Raw genomic sequence first — 17,695 nt, forward strand, 5'->3', positions numbered from 1 at the left:
CCTGGAAAGACACGTCCCTACTACCCGCAGCTGGCGCTTGGCCAGACCGAGCACACAGAGGCCATTGACGGGGAAAGACCCCACCTCTGCTGGCCCTGCCCGGTGCTTTTCCATCGTACATCTCAAGGAAGTGGGGGGGTTGGGGGTTGGGGGGGGGGGGGGAAACGACGACGACGACATAGTAACTGTAGTAACTTTTCTGCCTGACCCTGTCAATGACAAATACAATTTCTGTAATCTTGTTCTAAGTTTAATGTGAAGACTAGGCCAGTAATACAACTGAACCTTCAGAACTCATTTCCCAGACTGCTGTCACGTGTCTCTTGTTTCTTTACCAGTGTTTCAATACAATCAAATAAAAGGTTTTTACAAAAGTAATTTCTGAATGGGATACGAGGAAAAAACAACAACAACCAAAACCTTAGGTAAGATAAGATGCTGGTTCACTGAACAGAAATATAAAATCAACCTGCAACAAGATTTGACTGAGTAATGTAACGGTCATATAAGGAAATCAGTCAATTTAAATTAATTATTTAGGCCCTAATCTTTGGATTTCACATGACTTGGAATACAAATATGCATCTTTTGCTCACAGATACCTAAAAAGGTAGGGGTGTGGATCAGAAAACCAGTCAGTATCTGGTGTGATCACCATTTGCCTCATGCAGTGAGACACATCTACTCCGCATAGAGTTGATCAGGCTGTTGATTGTGGCCTGTGGAATGTTGTCCCACTCCTCTTCCATGGCTGTGTGAAGTTGCTGGATATTAGCAGGAACTGGAACATGCTGTCGTACGAGTCGATCCAGAGCATCCCAAACATGCTCAATAGGTGACATGTCTGGTGAGTATGCAGGTCATAGAAGAACTGGGACATTTTCAGCTTCCAGGAATTGTGTACAGATCCTTGTGACATGGGGCCGTACATCATTATCATGCTGAAACATGAGGTGATGGATGAATGGCATGATAATGGGTCTCAGGATCATGTCAGAGTATCTCTGTGCATTTAAACTGCCATCAATAAAATGCAATTGTGTTCATTGTCCATAGCTTATGCCTGCCCATAACATAACCCCACCACCACCATGGGGCACTCTGTTCACAACGTTGACATCAGCAAACCGCTCGCCCACAACACCATACACGTTGTCTGCCATCAGCCTGGTACAGTTAAAACTGGGATTCATCTGGGAAGAGCACACTTCTTCAGCGTGCCAGTGGCCATCGAAGGTGAGCATTTTCAACACCGAAGTCGGTTACGATCTGCAGTCAGGGACAAGACCCTGGTGAGGACGACAAACACTCAGATAAGCATCCCTGAGACGGTTTGTGGTAAAATTCTTTAGTTTTGCAAACCCACAGTTTCATCAGCAGAAAATATGCAACAAAAACAACGATTTTACTGAGTTACAGTTCACATAAGGATATTAGTCAATTAAAATAAATGAATTAGGCCCTAATCTATTGATTCACATGACTGGGCAGACATGGGTGGGCCTGGGAGGGCATAGGCCCACCCACTTGGCCCACCCACTTGGGAGCCAGACTCTCAGAATGAGTTTTTCCCCACAAAAGGTTTTGACTACAGACAGAAATACTCCTCAGTTTCATCAGCTGTCCGAGTGGCTGGTCTAAGATCCCACAGGTGAAGAAGCCGGATGTCGAGGTCCTGGGCTGGCGTGGTTACACGTGGTCTGTGGTTGTGAGGCCTGTTTGACGTACTGCCAAATTCTCTAAAATGACTTTGGAGGTGGCTTATGATAGAGAAATTAACATTCAATTCTCTGGCAAAAGCTCTGGTGGACATTCCTGCAGTCAGCATGGCAATTGCACTCTCCCTCAAACACTTGAGACATCTGTGGCATTGTGTTGTATAACAAAACTACACATTTTAGAGTGGTATTTTATTGTCTCCAGCACAAGGTGCACCTGTGTAACGATCCTGCTGTTTAATCAGCTTCTTGATATGCCACACCTGTCATGTGGATGGATTATCTTGGTAAAGGATAAATGCTTATTAACAGGGATGTCAACAGATTTGTACATAGAATTTGAAAGAAATAAGCTTATTATGCTTATGGAATTTTTGTGGGATCTTTTATTTCAGCTCATGAAACATGGGACCAACACTTTACTTAGCGTAAATTTTTTTGTTCAGTATACATCAGAATCAAGGTGAACCATTGTAACCTGGCTTACTTGGGTATTTAGTAGTAGCTTTGAAAAACTTGTTTTTACCTATTAATTTGCAATTGGGGAACATACACTACAATCACCAAAAGTATGTGGACACCACTTCCAATTAGTGGATTCGGCTATTTCAGCCACACCCGTTGCTGACCAGTGTATAAAATAAAGCACACAACCATGCAATGTCCATAGACAAACATTGGCAGTAGAATGGCCTTACTGAAGAGCTCAGGGACTTTCAACGTGGCCCAGTCAACTTTAAGTGTTGTTATTGTTGTAGTGGAAATGTCTAGGAGCAAAAACGTCTCAGCAGCGAAGTTCAGGCCACACAAGCTCACAGAATGGGACTGCCGAGTGCTGAAGCGGGAAAAAAAATGTCAGAGTTCCAAACTGCCTCTGGAAGCAACCTCAGCACAAGAACTGTTTGTCGGGAACTTCAACAAATGGATTTCCATGGCCGAGCCTAAGATCATCAACATACGCAATGCCAAGCGTTGGCTGAAGTGGTGTGAAGCCCAGGCTAGGCCCCTTAGTTCCAGTGAAGGGAAATCTTAACGCTACAGCATACAATGACATTCTAGAAAATTCTGTGCTTCCAACTTTGTGGCGACAGTTTGGGGAAGGCCCTTTCCTGATTCAGCATAACAATGCACCCGGGCACAAAGAGAGGTCCATACAGAAATGGTTTGTCGAGATCGGTGTGGCAGAACTTGACTGGCCTGCACAGAGCACTGACCTCAACCCCATCAAACACCTTTGGGATGAATTGGAATGGCGACTACGAGCCAGACCTAATCGCCCAACATCTGTGCTCAACCTCACTAATGCTCTTGTGGCTGAATGGAAGCAAGTCCCCGCAGCAATGTTCCAACATCTAGTGGAAAGCCTTCCCAGAAGAGTGGAGGCTGTTATAGCAGCAAAGGGGGGGACATCTCCATATTAATGTCCATGATTTTGGAACGAGTTGTTCAACGAGGAAGTGACATCACATACGTTTGGTCATGTAGTGTATATATAATTCAGTAAAGAGGCTCCCAAACTGGGGTCTGCGGTCCCTTCAGGGTCCATGGAGGAAGTCCAGGTGTTCTATTTGTTTTTACATGTCTCAGTATTCCTCTTGGTCGGAACGTCAAGTGACTGAACACCGAACTATAAATCAGCACAACAGTAAACGTACATCATAAAACAATCTCATGTCTCCGGTCCGGTGGTGGTACTAAACCATCAACTCCAATATACCCCACTTATTGCCATCCACTTCCAGATACCTGTACTTTATAGCTTCATAAAACACGACAGCTGTCTATAATAGGAAATACTTAGTACTTAGAAATACTGCTTAGCCTCGAGTTGGGACTTGAACCCGTTGATATGCTGAGAGAGTGTCTGTGTGCCAAGTTCTCATTGATCAAACACACTGTTGTAGCCAATCACAGTAGCAGAGTGATCCATTTAGTTACTGGAAGAGACACATTAGACATGTCCACACTCACAACAGATGTCCTTTTATACCTTATAACAGTGGATAATCTGCTTGAGCTAAATGCTTAATTACAAGAATATAAATCAGTACATACTATAGTATTTTTTATATTTGCACCAAAATAGACATGGGGGGAAAAATAGCCTTGTTTTCATAGTGCACATGTAACTGTTTAGTTTGATGTTTATGCTGAACTCTGGATTACAGTGACACAGGTTTATGTCTGAGTGGACTACTCTGGTTAAATCAAATGAGAAACAGGACATCGTTAACATAAGAGTCTCAGTAAAGAGGTAGAGCGATTAACACACACACACACACACACAGTGTTGGGAGTCGTGAACTACAAGTAGTTCAACTTGTAATTTAACTACATTTTACAGCACTTTGGTTGAACTAAATTCAAATCGAGGTTGTGTTTTCAGTAGTTAATGACTATTTTTTAACTACTCTACACACTACTTTCTTTACAAAAATAAAACATGGATGAAGTAGACGAGAAGTTCCTTGATTTTTCAGCATCAGGATCAGCCCAATTATCACCTGAAACAGTTTGTGTGTTTAATATGTTACACACTCGCTTAACATCCGACTCCAGATGGATCTATTACAACAGATGTAGATAGGATCATTTTTCACTAAGTAGATCGGGAAAGGATGTAGTGAACTTCTTTTTCTAAGTAATTCAATTAACTATATTTTTCTTAAGCGTAGCTTAACTTCTTCCAGTGTGAAGTAAATGACATGTTCAGAGTAGCTTCCCCCAACACAGAGAGAGAGAGACATCTAGAAGGAAGAGACCCACAGAGTAGCTTCCCAACACAGAGAGACATCTAGAAGGAAGAGACCCACAGAGTAGCTTCCCCCAACACACAGAGAGAGAGAGACATCTAGAAGGAAGAGACCCACAGAGTAGCTTCCCCCAACACACACAGAGAGAGAGACATCTAGAAGGAAGAGACCCACAGCACTATGATGTATGAGAAAGGGTTTATTGGCAGTTCTCCTCTTTATGACAAATTGAATGAATCAGGAAAGGGATTATTTACAAACTCGAATCCAAAAGTGAGATAGAAAGCAGTGGTGAGGTGGTGAAGAACAAGAAGAACCAGAAGAAGAACAAGTCTTATAGAAAACAATCATCTCTGTGGGAGCAGGAGAAGGAGGGAGGATTCCAGCACGGAGTCCTCCGGAGGACAGTTAAAGGCATCGCGCTTCGAAAGCGCATTGTTAGATCTTTCCCCCTTTCAGATACGAACAACGGCCATGTCCACACACACACACTCTTGAGGACTGTCTACTCCAGTGTGTGTCTGTCTGAACGATCCTCTCGCGGAGCTTGAAGATATGACGTCACAATCCTCGGTGAACACCGACTCCCCCCCCCCCCCCCCCCCCTGTTTGTTATTTAATAAAGACTACTGCTTCTAAAAAAACATGCACATCACATAAAAAAAAAAGGAAGATCGCAGGGAAGTGGACATGGAGAGGAGAACCAGAACCAGGCCACCATGTCGGTGACTTTACATTTCCACTGCTTCACCAACATAGTTCACACCCCAGCCAGTCAGCGGAGTTCAGAGTTAGGAGGTGTGTCCTGTTCCTAACCTTAACCCCATTCTCTGACCTTACAGAGGGATCCGACTCAGGACCACAGGTCTCCTCTGTTCTACTGAATGCATAAGAAACTAACTGAAACCGATAGGTGTTGGTGAAAGTAAAGGAAAATATATTTATATATATATATATTCATATTTATACGTTCAACATGGCAGAGAAAATAATTCCCCATAGCTGTATGAGTTTTGAAGTAAAGCTCAATATAGACTTTTTATTATAACAAAATAGGCAGTAGACTGAGGGTTAAATATACGTTAAAATCTCAGTGTACAATAAATTCTTTCAGTTTTTGCTTCCTTCTTACTACTACTAATACACCTGGAGTCAGTTTAAAAACAGCCTTTCATTTACTCTATTCCTGTTCAGGAAATTAACCTGAAAGCTGAATGGACAAAAGAACAGAATCAAATCATCATCAGGGATCGTAAAGTCAGTGAAGGCGGCTACGATAAGAAACAGCCTCGTGTGTGTGTGTCAGAGTGAAGTCCACTCATCACTCTCTAACCTTAGTTCCCTCTGTGCAGTTTGAATAGTACGTATGGCCGTCACGTGAGCAGAGACAAAGGACAACTAAAGAATGACAAAAACATGACGAGGTAAAACACGACGAGGGAATGATGAGAACACTATGAAACATGCTCTTTTAAAGCTATAACGTGCAAAGTTTAGCCTCATGTCATTTCCTTTACGAACCCCATACATGAATGCATTTCCTTTACGAACCCCAGACATGAATGCATTTCCTTTACGAACCCCAGACATGAATGCATTTCCTTTCAATAATATGAAGGAAAAAAAAGTACAAGAAATGATTTATTATTTGTATATATATATGCATCTAAATCATGTTCCTTAAACATTAAGGACTTGTACCATAAAAATCTCCCCATAAGACGCTGGTTGCCAAAGCCCGTACCTCCTTAGCAGGAAAAACACCCAGATACAAGGACAGCCCAAGAAAACACCAGAGAGAGAGAGAGAGAGAGGGGGAGAGAGGAGAGAGAGAGAGAGAGAGAGGAGAGAGAGAGGAGAGAGAGAGGAGAGAGAGAGGAGAGAGAGAGGAGAGAGAGAGGAGAGAGAGGAGAGAGAGGAGAGAGAGAGAGAGAGAGAGAGAAGAGAGAGGAGAGAGAAGAGAGAGGAGAGAGAGAGAGCGTGAGAGAGAGAGAGTGAGCGAGAGAGAGAGTGAGCGAGAGAGAGAGTGAGTGTGTGATAGAGAAAGCATTAAAGAATTTTGTGTGTGTGTGTATGTGTGTATATGCGTGATCAGATCCCCAGACACTAATGTAACGACACCAGCCAGTGTGACAGAGGGGAGCAGGGCGGCGCGGGGGGGGGTATAAGTGAAAGGGAGGGGGGGGTATAAGTGAAAGGGAGGGGGGGGGGGTATAAGTGAAAGGGAGGGGGGGGGGGGGGGGGTATAAGTGAAAGGGAGGAGGAGGGGGGGTCCTATGCTCAGGGCATAAAATTAGACGTAAAATCAAAGAAGAAAACGAGGACGGCAAAAAGAAAAGGTCATCTCTTCTGTTTCTCTTCCTTCACAACTTGTCCTTGGCAGGCACCCAGATGAAGGGTCCTGACTGCTCCTCGATGATCCTCTTCACCGTGTTATAAATCTCCTCCAGAGAGTCCCCCTGGACGATAGCTGCAACGACACACAGACACAACACATGTAAAACATACTAAATATATTTATATAGTATAGCTGGGACAGGCTCTCCTGTATTTTGCCAGTTAGTTCATTCATGGAACTGAGACGTCTACTTGATGCTGAAGAGGTTGAGACTGTAGTGATGGGGGGGGGGGCTGGACTCACCAGTGAAGTGCTCGGTGAACTCCTGCTCCAGCTTCATGGCTCGGTCGAATGTCTTCCTCCCCTGGTCCTCTGTTAGCCTCTTATTCATCTCCCTAGAGAGAGAGAGAGAGAGAGAGAGAGAGAGCGAGAGAGAGAATAAGAGGGACAACGCGAGAGATGGAGGAGAGTGAGAGGGCGAGAAGGAGAGAGAGACAGGGAGAGGCAGGAGAGAAAGAGAATGAGAGGGACAGAGCGAGAGATGGAGGAGAGTGAGAGGGCGAGAAGGAGAGAGAGACAGGGAGAGGCAGGAGAGAAAGAGAATGAGAGGGACAGAGCGAGAGATGGAGGAGAGTGAGAGGGCGAGAAGGAGAGAGAGACAGGGAGAGGCAGGAGAGAAAGAGAATGAGAGAGACAGAGCGAGAGATGGAGGAGAGTGAGAGGGCGAGAAGGAGAGAGAGAGACAGGGAGAGGCAGGAGAGAAAGAGAATGAGAGGGACAGAGCGAGAGATGGAGGAGAGTGAGAGGGCGAGAAGGAGAGAGAGACAGGGAGAGGCAGGAGAGAAAGAGAATGAGAGGGACAGAGTGAGAGATGGAGGAGAGTGAGAGGGCGAGAAGGAGAGAGAGACAGGGAGAGGCAGGAGAGAAAGAGAATGAGAGGGACAGAGTGAGAGATGGAGGAGAGTGAGAGGGCGAGAAGGAGAGAGAGAGACAGGGAGAGGCAGGAGAGAAAGAGAATGAGAGGGACAGAGCGAGAGATGGAGGAGAGTGAGAGGGCGAGAAGGAGAGAGAGACAGGGAGAGGCAGGAGAGAAAGAGAATGAGAGGGACAGAGCGAGAGATGGAGGAGAGTGAGAGGGCGAGAAGGAGAGAGAGAGACAGGGAGAGGCAGGAGAGAAAGAGAATGAGAGGGACAGAGCGAGAGATGGAGGAGAGTGAGAGGGCGAGAAGGAGAGAGAGACAGGGAGAGGATGACTAAGATGTTGCCCTGTATACAGTGTCTTTGGAAAGTATTCAGACTCCTTGACTTTTTCCACATTTTGTTACATTATAACTTTATTCTAAAAAGGATTAAATTAATACAAATATTTAGCAATCTACACACAATTATGACAAAGTGGAAACAGGGTTTTAGGAATGTTTGCAAATTTATTAAATATGAAATGCAGAAATACCGTATTTACATAAGTATTCAGACCCTTTGCTATGAGACTCGAAATTGATCTCAGGTGCATCCTGTTTCCATTGATCATCCTCAACATATTTCTACAAGTTGATTGGAGTCCACCTGTAGTAAATTCAATTTATTGGACGTGATTTGGAAAGGCACACACCTGTCTATATAAGGTCCTGCAGTTGACAGTGCATGTCAGAGCAAAAACAAACCCATGAGGTCAAAGAAATTGTCCGTAGAGCTCCGAGACAGGATTGTGTCGAGGCACAGATCTGGGTAAGGGTACCAAAACATTTGTACAAAGAACTCAGTGGCCTCCATTATTCTTAAATGGAAAAAGTTTGGAACCACCAGGACTCTTCCTAGAGCTGGCCGCCCAACTAAACTGAGCAATCCGGGGGAGAAGGGCCCTTGGTCAGGGAGGTGACAAAGAACCCGATGGTCTCTCTGACAGCGCTACAGAGGTCCTCTGTGGAGATGGGAGAACTTCCAGAAGGACAATCATCTCTGCAGTACTCCACCAATCAGGCCTTTATTGTAGAGTGGCCAGACGGAAGCCACTACTCAGTAAAAGGCTCATGGCAGCCCACTTGGAGTTTGCCAAAAGGCACCTAAAGACTCTCAGACCATAAGAAACAAGATTCTCTGGTCTGATAAAACCAAGATTGAACTCTTTGGCCTGAATGCCAAACGTCATGTCTGGAAGAAACCTGGCACCATCCCTAAGGTGAAGCATGGTGGTGGCAGCATCATGCTGTGGGGATGTGTCTCATCGGCAAGGACTTGGAGACTAGTCAGGATTGAGGCAAAGATAAGATGAACGGAGCAAAGTACAGAGAGATCCTCGATGAAAACCTGCTCCAGAGCACTCAGGACCTCAGACTGGGGTGAAGGTTCACATTCCAACAGGACAACAACCCTAAGCACACAGCCAAGATTATGCACGAATGGCTTCGGGACAAGTCTCTGAATGTTATTGAGTGGCCCAGCCAGAGACCAGACTTGAACCCCATCTAACATCTCTAGAGACCTGAAAATAGCTGTGCAGCATCGCTCCCCATCCAACCTGACAGAGCTTGAGAGGATCTGCACATACGAATGGGAGAAACTCCCCAAATACAGGTGTGCCAAGCTTGTAGCGTCATACCCAAGAAGACTCAAGGCTGTAATCACTGCCAAAGGTGCTTCAACAAAGTACTGAGTAAAGGGTCTGAATACTTATGCAAATGTCATATTTCAGTGTTTTAGTTTTTAGAAATTAGCAAAAATGTCTAATAACCTGTTTTTGCTTTGTCATTATGGGTCTTGTGTGTAGATTGATGAGGAAAAAAATGATTTAATCTATTTTATAATAAGGCTGTAACGTAATAAAATGTGGAAAAAGTCAAGGGGTCTGAATACTTTCCACAATCCCCTAGGGCAGAAGACTTTGGCCTCTTAATACCCACCATCCCCTAGGGCAATAGACTTTGACCTCTTAATACCCACCATCCCCTAGGGCAGAATACTTTGACCTCTTAATACCCACCATCCCCTAGGGCAATAGACTTTGACCTCTTAATACCCACCATCCCCTAGGGCAGAAGACTTTGACCTCTTAATAGCCACCATCCCCTAGGGCAGAAGACTTTGACCTCTTAATACCCACCATCCCCTAGGGCAATAGACTTTGACCTCTTAATACCCACCATCCCCTAGGGCAATAGACTTTGACCTCTTAATACCCACCATCCCCTAGGGCAGAAGACTTTGACCTCTTAATAGCCACCATCCCCTAGGGCAGAAGACTTTGACCTCTTAATACCCACCATCCCCTAGGGCAATAGACTTTGACCTCTTAATACCCACCATCCCCTAGGGCAATAGACTTTGGCCTCTTAATACCCACCATTTCCTAGGGCAGAAGACTTTGACCTCTTAATAGCCACCATCCCCTAGGGCAGAAGACTTTGACCTCTTAATACCCACCATCCCCTAGGGCAATAGACTTTGACCTCTTAATACCCACCATCCCCTAGGGCAATAGACTTTGGCCTCTTAATACCCACCATTTCCTAGGGCAGAAGACTTTGACCTCTTAATAGCCACCATCCCCTAGGGCAGAAGACTTTGACCTCTTAATACTCACCATCCCCTAGGGCAATAGACTTTGGCCTCTTAATACCCACCATCCCCTAGGGCAGAAGACTTTGACCTCTTAATAGCCACCATCCCCTAGGGCAGAAGACTTTGACCTCTTAATACCCACCATCCCCTAGGGCAATAGACTTTGACCTCTTAATACCCACCATCCCCTAGGGCAATAGACTTTGGCCTCTTAATACCCACCATCCCCTAGGGCAGAAGACTTTGACCTCTTAATACCCACCATCCCCTAGGGCAGAAGACTTTGACCTCTTAATACCCACCATCCCCTAGGGCAATAGACTTTGACCTCTTAATACCCACCATCCCCTAGGGCAATAGACATTGACCTCTTAATACCCACCATCCCCTAGGGCAATAGACTTTGACCTCTTAATACCCACCATCCCCTAGGGCAATAGACTTTGGCCTCTTAATACCCACCATCCCCTAGGGCAGAAGACTTTGACCTCTTAAAACCCACCATCCCCTAGGGCAGAAGACTTTGACCTCTTAATACCCACCATCCCCTAGGGCAGAAGACTTTGACCTCTTAATACCCACCATCCCCTAGGGCAATAGACTTTGACCTCTTAATACCCACCATCCCCTAGGGCAGAAGACTTTGACCTCTTAATACCCACCATCCCCTAGGGCAATAGACTTTGACCTCTTAATACCCACCATCCCCTAGGGCAATAGACTTTGACCTCTTAATACCCACCATCCCCTAGGGCAATAGACTTTGACCTCTTAATACCCACCATCCCCTAGGGCAATAGACTTTGACCTCTTAATACCCACCATCCCCTAGGGCAGAAGACTGACCGCTTAATATGAAAAGGAATTTGTTGAATCAAAATAACTTACAGGATATTCTCCACAGACTTGGGCTTGATGAAAATAGCGATGGGGTAGAGCATGGTCGATTGCAATCGCTTGATGGCGTTGCCTGAAACATCCAGGATGCAATGCTTCCCCTGGACATAAAGAGAGAGAGAGAGTGAAGACATGTCATCACAACATAGCCATATGCTGACACTTCCTCCTCTCTTCCCCCTCTCCTCCTCCTCCTCTCTCCCCCCTCTCCTCCTCCTCCAGTCTTCCCCCCTCCTCCTCCAGTCTTCCCCCCTCCTCCTCTCTCCCCCTCTCCTCCTCTCCTCCTCTCTCCCCCTCCTCTCTTCCCCTCCTCCTCCTCTCTTCCCCTCCTCCTCCTCTCTCCCCCTCCTCCTCCTCTCTTCCCCCCCCTCCCCCCCCTCCCCCTCTCTTCCCCTCCTCCTCCTCTCTTCCCCCCCTCCCCCTCTCTCCCCCTCCTCTCTTCCCCTCCTCCTCCTCTCTTCCCCCCCCTCCCCCTCTCTCCTCCTCTCTTCCCCCTCTCCTCCTCCTCTCTTCCCCTCCTCCTCCTCTCTTCCCCCCCTCTCTCCCCCTCCTCCTCTCTTCCTCTCTTCCCCCTCTCTTCCCCCTCTCCTCCTCCTCTCTTCCCCCTCTCCTCCTCTCTTCCCCCTCTCCTCCTCTCTTCCCCCCTCTCCTCCTCTCTTCCCCCTCTCCTCCTCTCTTCCCCCTCTCCTCCTCCTTTCCCTCTCTCCTCCTCCTCCTCTCTTTCCCCTCCTCCTCCTCTCTTCCCTCTCCCCCTCTCTTCCTCCTATTTCCCCCTCTCTTCCTCCTATTTTCATCCTCTCCTCCTCTTTTTCTCCTCTCTTCCCTCTCTCCTCCTTCTCCTCTCTTCCCCCTCTCCTCCGTTCACCTTCTCAGCGACCTCCCGTACTGACTGGACGCTGGTTCCATACAGGTGGTTGTTGTACTGGCCCGCCTCAATGAACTTGTGGTCCTGGATATCTTTCTCCATCTGCTCCCTGGACACCACAAAATGGTAGTCTCTGGCATCCACCTCGTAATCCCGCTTCGGTCTGGTCGTGTCTGAATACCCAGACAAAGACAATGAAGATGTATTTACATTCGTTTTGATATATTTAATTACCGACAGCCCTGATGAACTGGTTATCACACATCTAGGTACAAGACGAGAACGGTCAACATAAAAACATCAAATTGTGTATGTAAAAAAAAAAAACATTGGTACTCACGTGGGACACAGGACCCAAATTTGTCGGGGAACTCTGAGATGAGGTCATCGTTGATGCGGTCTTTCATTGGCCCCAGGATGATGACAGGCCGTGTGTAGTTCACTGGACAGACACAAGAGGGATCGACTGTAACAACACGGCACTTACAGAAGCATATTAATATCAATTGACAGTGAGACTAACTCTAATTGAGATAACCAACTAACTGTAAGTGGGATAACCAACTAACTGTAAGTGAGATAACCAACTAACTCTAATTGAGATAACCAACTAACTGTAAGTGAGATAACCAACAAACTCTGAATGAGATAACCAACCAACTCTGAATGAGATAACCAACCAACTCTGAATGAGATAACCAACCAACTCTGAATGAGATAACCAACCAACTCTGAATGAGATAACCAACCAACTCTGAATGAGATAACCAACCAACTCTGAATGAGATAACCAACCAACTCTGAATGAGATAACCAACCAACTCTGAATGAGATAACCAACCAACTCTGAATGAGATAACCAACCAACTCTGAATGAGATAACCAACCAACTCTGAATGAGATAACCAACCAACTCTGAATGAGATAACCAACCAACTCTGAATGAGATAACCAACCAACTCTGAATGAGATAACCAACTAACTCTGAATGAGATAACCAACTAACTCTGAATGAGATAACCAACTAACTCTAATTGAGATAAGCAACTAACTCTAATTGAGATGTGTGTGTGTGTGACAGGTGATGTGTGTGTGTGACAGGTGATGTGTGTGTGTGTGACAGGTGATGTGTGTGTGTGACACAGGTGATGTGTGTGTGTGACAGGTGATGTGTGTGTGTGTCAGGTGATGTGTGTGTGTGTCAGGTGATGTGTGTGTGACAGGTGATGTGTGTGTGTGTGTCAGGTGATGTGTGTGTGTGTGTCAGGTGATGTGTGTGTGTGTGTCAGGTGATGTGTGTGTGTGTGTCAGGTGATGTGTGTATGTGTGTGTGTCAGGTGATGTGTGTGTGTGTGTGTGTGTGTCAGGTGATGTGTGTGTGACAGGTGGATGTGTGTGTGTGACAGGTGATGTGTGTGTGTGTGACATGTGATGTGTGTGTGTGTGACAGGTGATGTGTGTGTGTGACAGGTGATGTGTGTGTGTGACAGGTGATGTGTGTGTGTGACAGGTGATGTGTGTGTGTGACAGGTGATGTGTGTGTGTGACAGGTGATGTGTGTGTGTGACAGGTGATGTGTGTGTGTGACAGGTGATGTGTGTGTGTGACAGGTGATGTGTGTGTGTGACAGGTGATGTGTGTGTGTGACAGGTGATGTGTGTGTGTGTCAGGTGATGTGTGTGTGACAGGTGATGTGTGTGTGTGTGTCAGGTGATGTGTGTGTGTCAGGTGATGTGTGTATGTGTGTGTGTCAGGTGATGTGTGTATGTGTGTGTGTCAGGTGATGTGTGTGTGTGTGTGTGTCAGGTGATGTGTGTGTGTCAGGTGATGTGTGTGTGTGTCAGGTGATGTGTGTGTGTGTGGTGTCAGGTGATGTGTGTGTCAGGTGATGTGTGTGTGTGTGTGTGTGTGTCAGGTGATGTGTGTATGTGACAGGTGATGTGTGTGTGTGTCAGACAGGTGATGTGTGACAGAGATGAGGATGTAAGCTGCGTCTTACCTTCCTGCTGTGTGATTGGCTCGTAGGACAGGACGTACTCCTCCTGGCCACCTGATTGGACGGACAGAACAGGCGACCATGTTTAGACGAACAGTATCGGTGCAGTGGTCACTGTGATTAGGGTTAGGAGCTAGACTAGCTGTCGGCATGCTATGAGTGTGTGTCTATCAAATTAGTGTGGTAATCAAAACTTGCTCCCCCCAGCTGTTCAGAAAAAACATTGAAAAAGTAGCTAATGTGAGTGCAGTCCATGAAGCTGGTGAATATGTATCAGCAAATGTGCTTTTCATAAAATTATTTAACAGCGGCAGATTTAACAGCTGTAGATTTAACAGCTGTAGATTTAACAGCTTGATTACAGCTGTAGATTTAACAGCTGTAGATTTAACAGCTGTAGATTTAACAGCTGTAGATTTAACAGCGGCAGATTTAACAGCTGTAGATTTAAACAGCTGTAGATTTAACAGCTGTAGATTTAACAGCTGTAGATTTAACAGCTGTAGATTTAACAGCTGTATATTTAACAGCTGTAGATTTAACAGCTGTAGATTTAACAGCTGTAGATTTAACAGCTGTAGATTTAACAGCTGTAGATTAACAGCTGTAGATTTAACAGCTGTAGATTTAACAGCTGTAGATTTAACAGCTGTAGATTTAACAGCTGTAGATTTAACAGCTGTAGATTTAACAGCTGTAGATTTAACAGCTGTGGAGAGCAGAGCACACTATAGACTCTTTCTATATTCTCTCACACAAACACACTGCTAAAGATCCACATCAGTTTTATATCAGTCCAGTAAACCTCCTAAAAGGACTGCTACTTCAACATGCATCCATGAAGGAAGCGGCTTGGGGACTCGAATGTGTGACCCACAGAATGCTGCTCAGACCAAACACACACTTTAGATAGAGCACCAGCAACATGACAACAGAGAAGCAGAAAAACAACTCATTACAGAATAGAGCCAACGGTCGACAGAGGGAGAGAAGGAGAGAGGGAAGGAGAGAGGGATGGAGAGAGGGATGGAGAGAGGGATGGAGAGAGGGATGGAGAGAGGGAAGGAGAGAGGGAAGGAGAGAGGGAAGGAGAGAGGGAAGGAGAGAGGGAAGGAGAGAGGGATGGAGAGAGGGAAGGAGAGAGGGATGGAGAGAGGGATGGAGAGAGGGAAGGAGAGAGGGATGGAGAGAGGGAAGGAGAGAGGGAAGGAGAGAGGGAAGGAGAGAGGGAAGGAGAGAGGGAAGGAGAGCGGGATGGAGAGAGGGATGGAGAGAAGGAAGGAGAGAGGGAAGGAGAGAGGGAAGGAGAGAGGGATGGAGAGAGGGATGGAGAGAGCGAAGGAGAGAGGGATGGAGAGAGGGATGGAGAGAGGGATGGAGAGAGGGATGGAAAGCGGGAAGGAGAGAGGGATGGAGAGAGGGAAGGAGAGAGGGATGGAGAGAGGGAAGGAGAGAGGGATGGAGAGAGGGAAGGAGAGCGGGAAGGAGAGCGGGAAGGAGAGAGGGAAGGAGAGAGGGAAGGAGAGAGGGAAGGAGAGCGGGAAGGAGAGAGGGAAGGAGAGCGGGAAGGAGAGAGGGATGGAGAGAGGGGTGGAGAGAGGGGTGGAGAGAGGGATGGAGAGAGGGATGGAGAGAGGGATGGAGAGAGGGATGGAGAGAGGGATGGAGAGAGGGATGGAGAGAGGGATGGAGAGAGGGATGGAGAGAGGGATGGAGAGAGGGATGGAGAGAGCGAAGGAGAGAGGGAAGGAGAGGCACACCAGGACTTACGGTAACTACTTTCACTATCACTGGCGTTAGAGGTAACATGCTCTGAAAGTATAACAAAGGGAATGTCAGCACCACAGAAACACATTTACAGATACACCCCTCCCACCGATGACGTCTATGGAGGTAACTTAATACAAGGTGACAACATGAAGACACACAGATACCCAGGAACACCAGGAGAGGGCAGTGCTAGGAACCGTAAGGAGATGGAGGTGGGAACATTCTATTGTGCTTTGTGAAGGGCAGTATTATGTGAAGGGCAGTATTTTGTGAAGGGCTGTGTTCTTTCCAACCCGGTGACCCTGCGGCCATTTTGGATCAAGTCTCTCTTGTAAAATAGATATCTCACCAGGAATAAATAAAAGGTGAAGTAAAAATATGTTTTTATTTAAATGATGGTTGAACTAGCACAACATCCAGGAATCCTGAAGGTTCTTAAGACAACCAAGTGGTTGGAACAGAATTACATTGAACGGAAAAGGACCTCAACACCAAGGTGATTCTGACAGTGAAAATGACACCTCTGTAACATACCATCAGAGTTACTCTGCTGGACTACACAAGCAGACTTTCTTTTATGTCTATTAAGTCCACTAGATTAATCTAATGACTGTTTCCTCTACTGCAGTGGTTCCCAATCAGGAGTACGCCTGGAGGTACTTGGCCTATCCACAATGGGTACTAGGACGCCTGGAGGTACTTGGCCTATCCACAGTTGGTACTAGGACGCCTGGAGGTACTTGGCCTATCCACAGTGGGTACTAGGACGCCTGGAGGTACTTGGCCTATCCACAGTTGGTACTAGGACGCCTGGAGGTACTTGGCCCATCCACAGTGGGTACTTGGACGCCTGGAGGTACTTGGCCCATCCACAGTGGGTACTAGGACGCCTGGAGGTACTTGGCCTATCCACAGTGGGTACTAGGACGCCTGGAGGTACTTGGCCTATCCACAGTGGGTACTAGGACCCCTGGAGGTACTTGGCCTATCCACAGTGGGTACTAGGACCCCTGGAGGTACTTGGCCTATCCGCAGTGGGTACTAGGACCCCTGGAGGTACTTGGCCTATCCGCAGTGGGTACTAGGACCCCTGGAGGTACTTGGCCTATCCGCAGTGGGTACTAGGACCCCTGGAGGTACTTGGCCTATCCGCAGTGGGTACTAGGACCCCTGGAGGTACTTGGCCTATCCGCAGTGGGTACTAGGACCCCTGGAGGTACTTGGCCTATCCGCAGTGGGTACTAGGACCCCTGGAGGTACTTGGCCTATCCACAGTGGGTACTAGGACCCCTGGGGGTACTAGGACCCCTGGAGGTACTTGGCCTATCCGCAGTGGGTACTAGGACCCCTGGAGGTACTTGGCCTATCCGCAGTGGGTACTAGGACCCCTGGAGGTACTTGGCCTATCCGCAGTGGGTACTAGGACCCCTGGAGGTACTTGGCCTATCCGCAGTAGGTACTAGGACCCCTGGAGGTACTTGGCCTATCCGCAGTGGGTACTAGGACCCCTGGAGGTACTTGGCCTATCCACAGTGGGTACTAGGACCCCTGGAGGTACTTGGCCTATCCACAGTGGGTACTAGGACCCCTGGAGGTACTTGGCCTATCCGCAGTGGGTACTAGGACCCCTGGGGGTACTTGGCCTATCCACAGTGGGTACTAGGACCCCTGGGGGTACTTGGCCTATCCACAGTGGGTACTAGGACCCCTGGAGGTACTTGGCCTATCCACAGTGGGTACTAGGACGCCTGGAGGTACTTGGCCTATCCACAGTGGGTACTAGGACGCCTGGAGGTACTT

The 17,695-nt window shown here is 47.0% G+C and overlaps 2 protein-coding genes across 2 annotated transcripts in view; both read right to left on the reverse strand.

Annotated features, from left to right (window-relative positions):
• The window catches only part of meltf (melanotransferrin), a 21,594-nt gene extending 21,569 nt beyond the window's left edge, over positions 1-25 (reverse strand). Inside the window, exon 1 of the mRNA XM_031838026.1 lies at positions 1-25. This exon is cut by the window's left edge and continues 285 nt beyond it. The gene's annotated coding sequence lies outside the window, so the exon portion shown is untranslated.
• A 4,627-nt stretch (positions 26-4,652) lies between these two features.
• LOC109903054 (disks large homolog 1) overlaps positions 4,653-17,695 on the reverse strand; it is a 287,487-nt gene continuing 274,444 nt past the window's right edge. Inside the window, 7 exon segments of the mRNA XM_031785507.1 lie at positions 4,653-6,941; positions 7,113-7,204; positions 11,256-11,365; positions 12,130-12,302; positions 12,470-12,571; positions 14,129-14,179; positions 15,896-15,937. Coding sequence (XP_031641367.1) covers positions 6,835-6,941; positions 7,113-7,204; positions 11,256-11,365; positions 12,130-12,302; positions 12,470-12,571; positions 14,129-14,179; positions 15,896-15,937 — 677 coding nt within the window. The 3' untranslated portion in view covers positions 4,653-6,834.

The sequence above is a fragment of the Oncorhynchus kisutch genome, linkage group LG13 (genome assembly GCF_002021735.2).
Source record: "Oncorhynchus kisutch isolate 150728-3 linkage group LG13, Okis_V2, whole genome shotgun sequence".
Taxonomy (NCBI): domain Eukaryota; kingdom Metazoa; phylum Chordata; class Actinopteri; order Salmoniformes; family Salmonidae; genus Oncorhynchus; species Oncorhynchus kisutch.